At 48.0% G+C, this 11,969-nt stretch overlaps 1 protein-coding gene across 1 annotated transcript; it reads left to right on the plus strand.

The window, feature by feature from the left end:
• The first annotated feature begins 2,618 nt into the window (after nucleotides 1–2,618).
• Nucleotides 2,619–10,881, plus strand: LOC135445087 (opsin-5-like). Its single transcript, XM_064707117.1, has 4 exons — nucleotides 2,619–2,963; nucleotides 6,936–7,229; nucleotides 8,461–8,792; nucleotides 10,280–10,881. Exons 1-4 carry the CDS (start codon nucleotides 2,858–2,860, stop codon nucleotides 10,625–10,627), a joined length of 1,080 nt encoding a protein of 359 aa, XP_064563187.1. The 5' UTR covers nucleotides 2,619–2,857; the 3' UTR covers nucleotides 10,628–10,881.
• Nucleotides 10,882–11,969: the final 1,088 nt, after the last annotated feature.

Below are 11,969 nucleotides of genomic sequence, written 5' to 3' on the forward strand. Positions count from 1 at the left end.
TTCAGAGCAATTCCCTTGTTCCTACAAATTCAGAATACTCTTTATGTTTTTCCCTGTGGAAAGTAAAAATAAACTCATAGGACATTCTCACTTGGAAGCATCAAGTAATTCCTCAACTCATACCCTGTTTTATGCCAACAATGGAAACTTATTTGTCCATATTTACATCAAGGATAATAGTTTCATGGTGAGTTCATTTTTTTGCTTAAAGTTTCACATAACCTGTCAGAAATGAGAAGATATCAACTTCATCCTTCATCTGCCTCATTTCACGACTGCTTTATTAAATCAAAAGTAAGTTTCACAAAACAATTCTAAAATATGATCCCCCCCAAATCTGGGTCTGTCAAGATGTGTTAACTTGGGCTGCTGTGAACAGATCATATGGCTTGATCTGGTGTGCAGGAAGATGGTGATGAGCACAACTTGCTATTGTTAAAGTATACATGAATAATGCACTGGGTTTGGGACCCATCAGCTCTTCTGGTTTTAATCATTCATTTTCTTTTCTTCCATTTCGCAACTGGGCTGTTGATGTAATCCTACCCCATATGAATGCTAAGCTGAGGGTTTCACAATAAATGAAATGCCATCTAAACCAGCGTGAAAGAGTCACACAGTGTAATCTAAGGTGCCCACAAGAGCTGGCAGAGGACCGGGCTCCTGATGTAGCCATTGGAGCCTCCAGTAATTAAATAATAATTAGCAATTAAATTATCAGCAGAACGTTTTAATCTTGCCCTTGGTCTCCCTGCTTGCCTGAAGAAAAGCAGTGTTTTATTTCAATAGAGAGAGGATGGACCATGAAACAAGTGGGAAAGCAGGAGATCTGGCTGGGACTGGGTGACATCAGGCTCCTTGAACTCAGCCCTCTGCCATGGTTTCACCAAAAAGAAACATTAGGTGAGATGACTGCATAGGCCAGGAATTTTACCAAGAAAGGGTTTTATCAGAATTAAAAGCTCTATTTGAGAACTTTGAAACAGTCAATCCTCATCCAATGGCTGCACTTTGACAATCAAAATGTTGACACTTAGGGTAAGAGCAAAACCCAAGGGCAACATCTGTGTCAGGGAACAAAACACTTTGTTTTCAAAGCTGATGATGTTACTGCTTGTGGGGAGCAATCCTGGGCTCATTTTAGCCAACCTGTGCCTGGGAAGGACAGGACAGTGCCAGCTGGCCCAGCCCAAATCAGTGCCAGGAGCTGTTCTGTGAATGTAGCAAGGTGAGCAGTCAGATTCCAGCCTCTTTGTAGTGATCTGGCATTGTTTAATTTACCAATACCACGGGTTTGTATACTGGATTAAGGGACAGAATGTGGCAATTTCCTGCTTTCTGCCACAGGATTCGCATCTTTTGCTACACTAGCAGACAATTCTCCCTGTTGTGGTTCTGCCTAGGTGCTATGGAATCACCTCCATTTCCTGGCCATGCCCCTCCTGGCCACTGTGAAATTCACCCTGTCCTGGTCAGAACCAGGACACTCCCTCAAAATGCTATCAAATGCTAACCTCTCTTCCTTGCACAGACTGCACTGAATTGACCAAGCTGCTTGAAACTCTCCATTCTGAGCATATTTTTGAGACATCACCTCTTCCCTTTCTTATTCCTTTCTGATAGAAGAACTTCCTGCTATGATTACCACTGTATATATCCTGCTTTCCTAAATTGAGTCTTGCTTGTACACCCCTCAAGAGCATTGCAGCAACCACCCACATTCTTTCAGCTGAATTTCTTCTGCTGAGGAATGTTCAGTGAAGGACACCTGCGCTGAGCAGCTCGTGAGCAGCTGCTGGATTTCATGAGTTTCTTTGTTACTGAACTGTGTGAGAATTAGAGCTAAAAGGAGCTGGAACAACTGTTGTGGAGTCTCCATTCTCAGAGATATACAAACCCTGCTGAAACTGAAGGCTTTTAAAGTCTCCCAGATTCCTAAGTTTAGGCTGTTACAGCTATACTTGAGCACCTAAATTCCACCTAAATCACACCTGAGATGCCTCAATGCTCTTGTGAATTTTAAAATCCCTTATCACAGAATCACAGAATGGTTTGGGCTGGAAGGGACCTTAAAGACCATCTCGTTCCAACCCCCTGCTATGGGCAGAGATGCCACCACTAAAACAGGTTGCTCATTATGATGATCTTAGGCTCAGATATTACAAGGAGAAGGAAAACACAGAGGTGAGGTGTTCCTGTGGCTGCTGGCCAAGTCAGAACTCTGGAGTGTCACAGAGTGACCTCAGAGGTTGCTTCTCTTCTGTTAGACAACACTGGACGGAGCATCCTCTAGTTCTGCACTGGAGCAGCTCAGACATTCCTGCCTCCAGTAGACTTTGAGCCTGCTGAGCCCCTGCAGCAAACACCTTTCCTCTAACACTTCCACTCAGAGATTCCTGCCCCAACCTCGTGTCTCCCACACTCACCCATAAAGCTGGAAAACAAAACTTTCTTCCAACCTTCCTTCCTTTGCCTGCCTTCTCAGCCTGGCTTTATTTCCCAGGGCTGCTGATGGTTGAAGAACAATTGGGTTTTTGCTCATCTGAGGAGATTTGCATTGTGAATCTTCCCGACAAGCCAAGGAGCAAAAGGGTGGGAGAGGAGGGGTGGGAGGAGAGATGCTCTGCCAGCCAGGCAGGCGGGGTCGCGCTGGCAGCAGCTCTGCCTGGCTCTCACTCTGCCTCCCGAGGGAAAACACTTCCTCTCACTGCAGGCTGCTGCCCTGACACACCACAGGCAGGACAGGGAGGCAGCAGAAGGGTCCCTGCCAGCCCCGCCAGCACCCGGCACCAGCTCTCACCTGCAGCAGGCAAACTATGAGGACGAGCTCTTTGCTCCTGCAGCGTCTTCACCTTTGATGGAAAACCTTCAGCCACCTCCCCAAGGGACCATGGAGGAGCAGTACATTTCCAAACTTCACCCAGTAGTGGATTATGGAGCTGGGGTCTTTCTTCTCATCATAGGTGAGTTCACAACCTGCTGGTTTGCTTGGAGCCAGGGAAAAGGATACAGGGATTCCCTGTTTGTGCCATGGTCAGGCAGCAGAACCTGGAGGGAAATGGCAGCAAATATTTCCCCACAGGTTCTCCTGGAGTTGGTTGGCAGCCAGGATTCATCTCCGGTCTTGGATTTGGAATCTTGTTTTGATGCTGAAGAATGGCCAGCACAAATTAGCATCTGTGGCATCACAAGTATTTGAAATTAGTTGTGTGTCACTTTCTGTGGCATCTGAGCCCTGAGAACTGAGCCAGGGCAGCTCAGTCCATGGGACTGGTCAGGGGAAGCAGCTGTGGGCTGGCCCTGGGTGGGAGAGGTGTCATTCTGCTGTGTCCGGGCAGGATGCACTGCTACAGAACAGCAAAGGGTGTCCAAATAGCAGTTCTGGGGTTTGCAGCAGCTGTTTTCCCTGCTGCAGGCAGATTGAAAATGAAATAAAAGTGGGGATAGCTACCACCCTATGGCTTCAGTTAAGTGTGTTCTTCTTTGTCTGCTTCTTGCATGTACATAGACATTTGTTTTCTCCTTGTACATTTGGAGAGGAGTGGAACTTGTTTAGGCATGCCTTCCACTTGAATTTTTCCTAAGATTCCTTCCTTCAGCTCTCTTGAAAAATCTAGCTGACATAAGAAAGACAAGCCTATATTTTCATGTGCTTTAAAACTGAGGCTCTGGGCAAAAGTGCTGGACTTTAATACTTCTTATTTCCTCTTGTTCTGCACAGCAGAACACAACTCAGGGTGAGAATTAATTAATTAAATTACAAAATTACAAATACAATTAATGAAGGGCTTTTTTTCAAGTCAGGATGTCAACTCTCATCTCTCAGAAAGGCAAATACATAGATGCAGTTAAGTCACAATGGGAAGGGGCAGCAAAAGAGGGCTGGGGGCTGAAGCTCCCCATGTTTGTGTTCCACCATGCTGCAGTCCCACACCTCTCCTAAAGGACTCTGAGGCACTGAAACTCCAGGCACAGCTTCCAGCAGGGATCCAGAGCCCTGTGAGGCAGCCAGGTTCACTGCATCCTGCAGGGACTCAGGAATAAAGCAGTGAGCTGAGCTGGACTCAGGTGCTGTATTTATCCATAGCTTTGCCACTCACTGGAGCTGCAGGTTTGTGCCATGAAATGATGTTTTTATTAAGAACAAGGGCAGAGCATGGGTGGCAGCATTCATCAGCAGCTGTTTGGTTACTGTCCCACAGTTATGGGTCTGTCCTGTGCCAGCCAGACTGTGAGATGGAAGGGAAGAGCTTCTGTCAAGGGGAAGGAGAGGCTGGGCCTGGGTGTCACCTCTGATGGCAAAGCTGCTTCCTGCATCTGGTACAAGGGCTGGGCTCTTACCAAAGAAACTGAACTGGGTTCATTTTTCCTCCTGAAGCCTGAGGATGTTCTGTTTTGGGAGCCTCGCTGCAAGAAAAAAAATGAGGGGCTGGAGTGACTCCAGGGGAGGGAATGGAGCTGGGAAAGGGGCTGGAGCACCAGGAGAGGCTGAGGGAGCTGGGAAAGGGGCTCAGCCTGGAGAAAAGGAGGCTCAGGGGGATCTTCTGGCTCTGCACAACTCCCTGACAGGAGAGGACAGCCAAGGGGGTTCAGGGTCTCCTTTAGATAACAAGTAACAGGACAAAAAAACATTACCTCGAGTTACACCAGGGCAAGTTTAGATTGGATTTTAGGGAACATTTCTTCATGGAAAGGACTGTGAAGCATTGGAACAGGCTGCCCAGGGCAGTGGTGGAGTCACCATCCCTGGGAGGATTTAAAAGCTGTGTGGATGTGGCATTTGGGGACGTGCTTTAGAGGTGGCCTGGTCAGTGCTGGGGAATGGCTGGACCCGATGATCTTAGAGGTGTTTTCCAGTCCAAAGGATTCCATGGTTCCATGTTTCCATGTCCCAGCCTGTGGAGAGAGCTCTGCCCACTGAGCCTCAGGTTGCTCTGCCAGCCAAGCCCCCATGGGCATCATCCCTGTGTGTAGACACAGAGACCTGAGAGCTCAGGAGCCCTTCAAGGGCATCCAGAGGTGGCAAGTGAAGGTGTGGGGTCAGAAAGGGAATGAAGGAGGGACACGGGGCCTCAGATGTGTGTCCTCATTTCAGTTTAGCCTTTCTCTTGACATCTCTGAGGATTTTGTACTTATGCCAATAGATTTATTCCATTTTATTGCATGTGCCTCTGTTAAGTCCTCTGTGGTCACTTTAAGTGGTACCTGTGAGCAAATGCAGCCTTCCTGCATTCACAGGCACAAGGGAACAGGGCAGAATCTTTTCCTGGCTCCCTCTTTCACCTCTGACTTTAGAGAACACCTTCTCAGGAAAACCTTTCATCAAAATGTTGCTACAGCACCATGTTCACTAGAAAGAAGAGAGAAAATGAGTTGTTTGGTGCGTGTACTTCTGACACTGCTGTCACCAGCACTTTGAGGCCCTGTGGCACACCTGAATTATGTATGTGTGACAGCTCCTTTTGCAAAGCAAGCTCTGGGTCTGTTGCACGCCCCTGGCTAAACAACTCCCATGGTCCCACTTGTTGGAGTGTTGGGAGTGGGATGGTCGGGACAGACGGACATGAGAGATCTCTGAAGCCAGGTCATGGAACTTGGGGTTATTGCAAAGGGCCTGGGTGCAGGGCCCTGCTGGGAGCTGCCAGCCACAGCTCAGAGCAGGCCCCACAGAAGAGAGGGCAGAGAGCATGAGAGGGTAAGAATGTAAAAGGGTAAGAGAGTAAAGGGGTAAGAGAACAAAAGCGTAAGAGAGTGAGGTCTTCGTTACAACATAATAAATCTTCTTCTGTGTTGAATATTCTAATTCTCACTAACCAATCTAGTACAAGATACAAATCCTATAGCATTTACATACAGCCTATAAGAATCATTACATTACCGTACAGTGTTACATTTTAAACCTTAAAAACTCCTCTTTGGACCCCTTCTGGAAAGTTAGTAGGGTCTGCTCTGACCCTTGGGCCTGTCTGCAAGCAGAGGGTGTTGTTTTATCAAAAGGGGATTACCTTCAGCTGGCCATGCCCTTGTTTTCCAGTTGTTCAGTAACTCAAAGCTTGCTTTCATTTCCATCTCGCTTATAATTTCTATAATCTCAAAATCTTTTGCCAGGCACTCCTATTTATAAGGCTTTCCTGTTTCATCTTCCCCAACACCACTGCTCTCAGAGACCCCCAGAACAGCCATGCTAATTCTCGGGGACCAGCAAGGACTCTGAGCTGCCCAGGTAGCACCAGCCAGGCAGCTCAGAGCCCAGTGCTGGGGCTCCATTGGAGGTGAGGGAGGTCACACACAGGGAAGGCTTTGGGAAGTGCAGGGGTCAGGTGGCCAGGATGGCTGGAGTACTTCAGCAGGAAGGAGAAGGGAGGAGATTCTTTCCCAGTGCAAGAAATCCGTGGACCTGCTAGAGTGGGTCCAGAGGAGGCCACAAAGGTGCCCTGAGGGCTGGAGCACCTTTGCTCTGGAGACAGGCTGTGAGAGCTGGGGGGTTCTCTCTGGAAAAGGCTACAGGGAGACCTCATTGTGGCCTTCCAGCACTTAAAGGGAACTTATAAAAAAGACAGAAAGTGACTTTTCACATGGGCAGGCAGTGACAGGACCTTCCAAACCCTGCCTTGGGCAGGGACACCTTCCACTATCCCAGGTTGCTCCAAGCTGCCAACCTGGCCTTAGACACTTCCAGTGATGGAGAAGTCACAGCTTCTCTGGGCAGCCTGTGCCAGGGCCTCCTCACCCTCACAGGGAAGAACACCTAATATCAAATCTCACCCTGCTCTCTTTCAGTTTAAAGCCAATCCCCCTTATCACTACATAATCTTGTAAGAGGTCCCTCCTCAGCTCCATTGTAGCCCCTCTCAGGCACTTCACATCCTTCCAGTGGATTTCCCAGGTGTGTTAACCATGTGATATTCCTGTCTGTGTTGGTCCTTCCCTTTCAGCCATCCTGACAATCCTTGGGAATTCAGCCGTCCTTGCCACGGCTGTGAGACGCTCGTCCCTGCTGAAGCCACCGGAGCTGCTCACAGTGAACCTGGCGGTGGCAGACATCGGCATGGCCCTCAGCATGTACCCCCTGGCCATTGCCTCTGCCTGGAGCCACGCCTGGCTGGGGGGAGACACCTCCTGTGTCTACTATGCCCTGATGGGTTTCCTCTTTGGGGTCTGCAGCATGATGACCCTGTGTGCCATGGCCGTGATTCGATTCCTCGTCACCAACTCATCCAAATCCAACAGTGAGTAAATCACCTATTGTCCTGGTTTAGGGCAAATTTGGTAGAGAATCTCCAAAATGGGGCCCCTCCAGAAAGCAAACCCACACTGCCGCTCCCTCTAACAGGTTCGGGAAGAATTCCTTGCAGAGAAGTGGAAAGAACCTGTTTATCTAACAGGTACAGCATTCCCAGCACACAAAATGAACAATATTGGATGAGACCACTCTTTCACTGCTCTAAAAAGATGACAAATTCAGAAAGTCTCTCTTGGGAGCGGTCACTCTGTTCTCAGTCCCTCCGGCGCTGGGGCAGCTGCTGCAGCCACAAGGTGCAAACTCTTGGTGTTTCCAGGTCCCAGTCCAGAGCAGGTTCGAGTAGGGCCAAAAAAAAAAAAGAAAGGAGAAACACTCCAGGAAGAAATTTGGACTGTTTAGCTAAAGTAGCTTATTATCAGAAGCGAAAGCAAGCAGAAGCAAAGCAGAAGCGAAAGAGCAAAGTGAAAAGCAAAAGCAGCACTGTGTACTGCCCTGTCTGTGTGTTCTGCCAGGCTGATAAGAAAACCCAAACAAAACTTTCACTCTTCAGAGCCAGTCTTAAAGGCACAGAACATAATATCCAGCATAAACAGAACACATGAATGGGGATACAAGCATCATAATGTCACCCTAGGACACCTAGTGCTGCTGTGTTTGGGCTGGGCTGCTCTGGGAGGTGCTTTGTGGAATGTGGTGGGGGTTATCAGGTCAGTAACAGCAGAATAAACCTCAACTTTTAGTGTAGTATCAAATCCTGGTGTTCCCAGAAGGACCTGATTAAATTCTGAATGAAACAGTGAGGTTTTTCACTTCTCAGTTTTACCAAGTGAAACTACCTGGAAATGGAGAGCACAAATGTTTTCCTGGACAAGACTGCCTTCCCTTCCTATTTGTATCCAAGCAAAAACACTGGAATTTAAAAGGAAGGAATATTCTCCTGGCATTTCTGGGCTGGGACTACAGCACATTCAAGGTGAAATTGATCTTGTAAAGCTCTCTGTCTTACAAAGCTCCAGATGAGCACTGAGGGCTGTGTTCAGGTCTCATCCAATCCTCTGACGCTGTTTCTCTAGATGCCCCAAGGTTAGGGACCTGCAGCAGCAGCCCAGGTGCATCTGGAGCCACCTTTCTTCTGTCTAAGGAGAAGTTATGGCAAAATAACTTCCCTTGTGGCTGGGATGGGATCCATGCAGGCTTGCTCTTCCTCTTTCTTGCAGGTAACAAAATCACCAAGAGCACTGTCTGCATCCTGATTGCTTTTATCTGGCTCTACTCCTTGCTCTGGGCCATCCTGCCCTTGGTGGGCTGGGGCTACTATGGCCCTGAGCCCTTTGGCATCTCCTGTACCATAGCCTGGAGCAAATTCCACAACTCCTCCAATGGTTTCTCCTTCATCCTGAGCATGTTCCTCCTGTGCACGGTGCTGCCTGCGCTGACCATCGTGGCCTGTTACCTGGGGATTGCCTGGAAGGTTCATAAAGCATACCAAGAGATCCAGAATATTGACAGGATCCCCAACGCAGCCAGACTGGAGAAGAAGCTGACCCTGGTGAGTTATCCCTGTGATGGGAAGAGTGTGCAGTAGTCAGGAGCTGGCAGAGAGCTGGCTCTGCTCATGCACAGCTCACAGAATCATGAGATTACAGACACCTACACAGAAATTCTGTGTGGAAACAGGATTTTAAAAGATTAATATTAAGTATTAATATATTTTTTTTCCAAATATGGGCTTCAGTTGTTCGTTTCTTGTGGAAAAGCAGAATTGATCCAAGTTTTCTAGAGGTCAGTCATAGAATCACTGAATCATTAAGGTTGGAAAAGGTCTCTAAGATCATCAGGTCCAACCATTAATTCACCACTGACAGGCCCCACCACTTGACCATGCCCCTAAGCACCACAGCAACACATTTTTTTACATATTGCTAATGACAGTAACTCCATCAATGCCCTGGGCAGTCTGTCCCAATGACTGACAACTCCTCTTGTGAAGAAATGCTTCCTAATATCCAATCTAAACATCCCCTGGTGCAACCTGAGGGCATTTCCTCTTGTCCTTTCATTTTTTACCTGGGAGCATAGCCTGACTCCCACCTGGCTCTAGCATCCAGGGGTTTTAGTGAGTGAGAAGGTCCTCCTAAGTCTCCTTTTGTCCAGGCTGAGCTCCCCCAGTGTAGGAGCACCAGGGCTAGGACAGTTGGGGTTGACGGAGACGAGAGATCTCTGAAGCCAGGTGGTGGAACTTGGGGTTTATTGCAAAGGGCCTGGGTGCAGGGCCCTGCTGGGAGCTGCCAGCCACAGCTCAGAGCAGGACTGAGAGAAGAGAGGGGTAAAGAGGATGAGAGGGTAAGAGAGTGAGAGGGGAAGAGAGCAAAAGGGTAAGAGAGCAAAAATGTAACAGAGCAAGCTCATTACAATACAATAAATCTTCTTCTGTGTTGAATATTCTAATTCTCACTAACCAATCTAGTACAAGATACAAATCCTATAGCATTTACATACAGCCTATAAGAATCATTATATTACCATACTGTGTTTTACACATTTTAAACCCTAAAACCATACATTTTAAACCCTAAAATCTCCTCTTTGGACCCCCTCTGCTAAGCTCTAGGGTCTGCTCTGACCCTTGGACCTCTCTGCAAGCAGAGGGTATTGTTTCATCAAAAGGGGATTACCTTCAGTCCAGCCACACCATTGTTTTCCAGTCATTCAGTAACTGAGGGATCTCAAAGCTTGCTTTCATTTCAATCTCGCTTATAGTTTCTATATTCTCAAAATCCTTTGCCAGGAAATCATATTTATAAGGCTTTCCTGTTTCATCTTCCCCAACATCCCAGCTGCTCCTCATCAGACCTGTGCTCCAGACCCTTTCCCAGCTCAGTTCCCTTCTCTGGACACGCTCAATGTCTCTCTTGTCACGAGGGCCCAGCAAGCACAGCTTTGGCTGTTGCAGTTCAGGTGTGTCCCACACACACTTCCTGTGCCAGGGCATCCAACCCTGTCTGTCCAAGTGCAATCAGCTCTGTTCCCTTGCAGATGGCCGTGCTCATCTCCGTGGGATTCCTGAGCTCCTGGACTCCCTATGCAGCCACCAGCTTCTGGTCCATCTTTAACTCCAGCGACTCCCTGCAGCCCGTGGTGACGCTGCTGCCCTGCCTGTTTGCCAAGTCCTCCACGGCCTACAACCCCTTCATCTACTACGTCTTCAGCAAGACGTTCCGCTGCGAGGTGAGGAAGCTGCAGTGCTGCTGTGCCTGGAGGGTTCCCTACTTCAGCTCTGACAACTCCATGGAGAATGCCGTGTCCACCATGTGGAGCGGGAGGGACAACGTCCGTCTGTCTGCGGCGCCGAGGGTGCAGAACCCGGCAGCTGCAGCTCCCTGAAGAGCAGCAGTGGGGTCAGCCTGGCCTCACCCCCAGGGATGCAGCAAATGAGGTTGTCACTGCCTATCTCATGTCAATGCAGAAGTTTAAGTATATATTTTTAAGCAGCTCTAAAATATTGTCTGTAAGCCTCATACAAAAAAACAAAATTAAAAAAATCTATTTTTTCCCCAAGAAATTCCATTTTAGGGGAAATAGATTTATGTACCAAACATAAAATCATGTAAATTAAACTTATTTTCAGGTAAAAAGAGAATTATTATTTTTGTTGATTTTTTTTCTATACTTTTGATTTTATTTAATGCAATCTATCTGCCAACTGTTGGCCCTAGCAGTAAAACAGCCATCAGAGAAAACCATAGGTTGCACACAGTGTTACCAAATAAACACAGCTGAGTGTGTAGTTTTCCAGCAATTCAGACTGAAAACTATATGGGGAGCAAGAAATGTTCACTGCCAGGAAAAGGTGGGAATGTGGCTGCTCCCAAAATGATACAGAGAGCTCAGGTTCCATAGAGATCTCTGGTTCCTTGTTCTCTCAGAGGTGCAGCTCCAACTGTCCAAGCACAAGTCCAAGGAGCTGAGCAGCCTTGGCTGGATGAGGTTTGGTGAGGTGGCAGTCAGTGAAGGATGTGTGTCCCAAATGGCACAGTGAGAAGGGAAGGGGAAGGGGAAGGGGAAGGGGGAGGGGAAGGGGAAGGGAGCTCTCAGCAGGAGGAACTGTGTCCTTCATCTGTTGCTGGCTGAGGTACCACAGCTCTTCTGCCAAGGAAGCTGTTGGAGCACTTCAGGATTGGAATTGTTAAGGTTGGAAAAGACCTTTTAAATCATGTCCAACCACCAACCCATCACCACCGTGTTCACCACTAACCATGTTCTCCAGTGCCACATCCATGTATTTTGGGAACTCTTCCAGGGATGGTGAGCCCATCACTTCCCCAGGCAGCCTGTTCCAGTGCTTTACCCTTGCTCTGCAGCTGCTCTCTGTACAGGATGACACAGGGCACTCCCCAGGTGACCCTCCTAGCAGGGACACCCTGCAGATGCAGTCCTGGCTCTCATGGCTTCCAGGGAAGCTCCTGAGATCCCAAATTCCCCCCTGGCTAGAGCACTGACATGACTGCAACTGAGAACAGAGTTTGCTGATTCAGTACAACCATAACACCAGGTCTGTTTGGTTGTTGTTTTAAGTTTTGAGAAGGTAATTTATGATCACATTACAATTCCATGGTTATTTCCTACCCAGGCCTGGACTGTGCTGTCTTTTCAGGATGCAAGCACTGAGTTCAGGAGCGAGTCTGGGCACCTCATGTTTGCAATCACCAGTGCAATCACCTCAATA

This window comes from Zonotrichia leucophrys, chromosome 3 (genome assembly GCF_028769735.1).
Source record: "Zonotrichia leucophrys gambelii isolate GWCS_2022_RI chromosome 3, RI_Zleu_2.0, whole genome shotgun sequence".
Taxonomy (NCBI): domain Eukaryota; kingdom Metazoa; phylum Chordata; class Aves; order Passeriformes; family Passerellidae; genus Zonotrichia; species Zonotrichia leucophrys.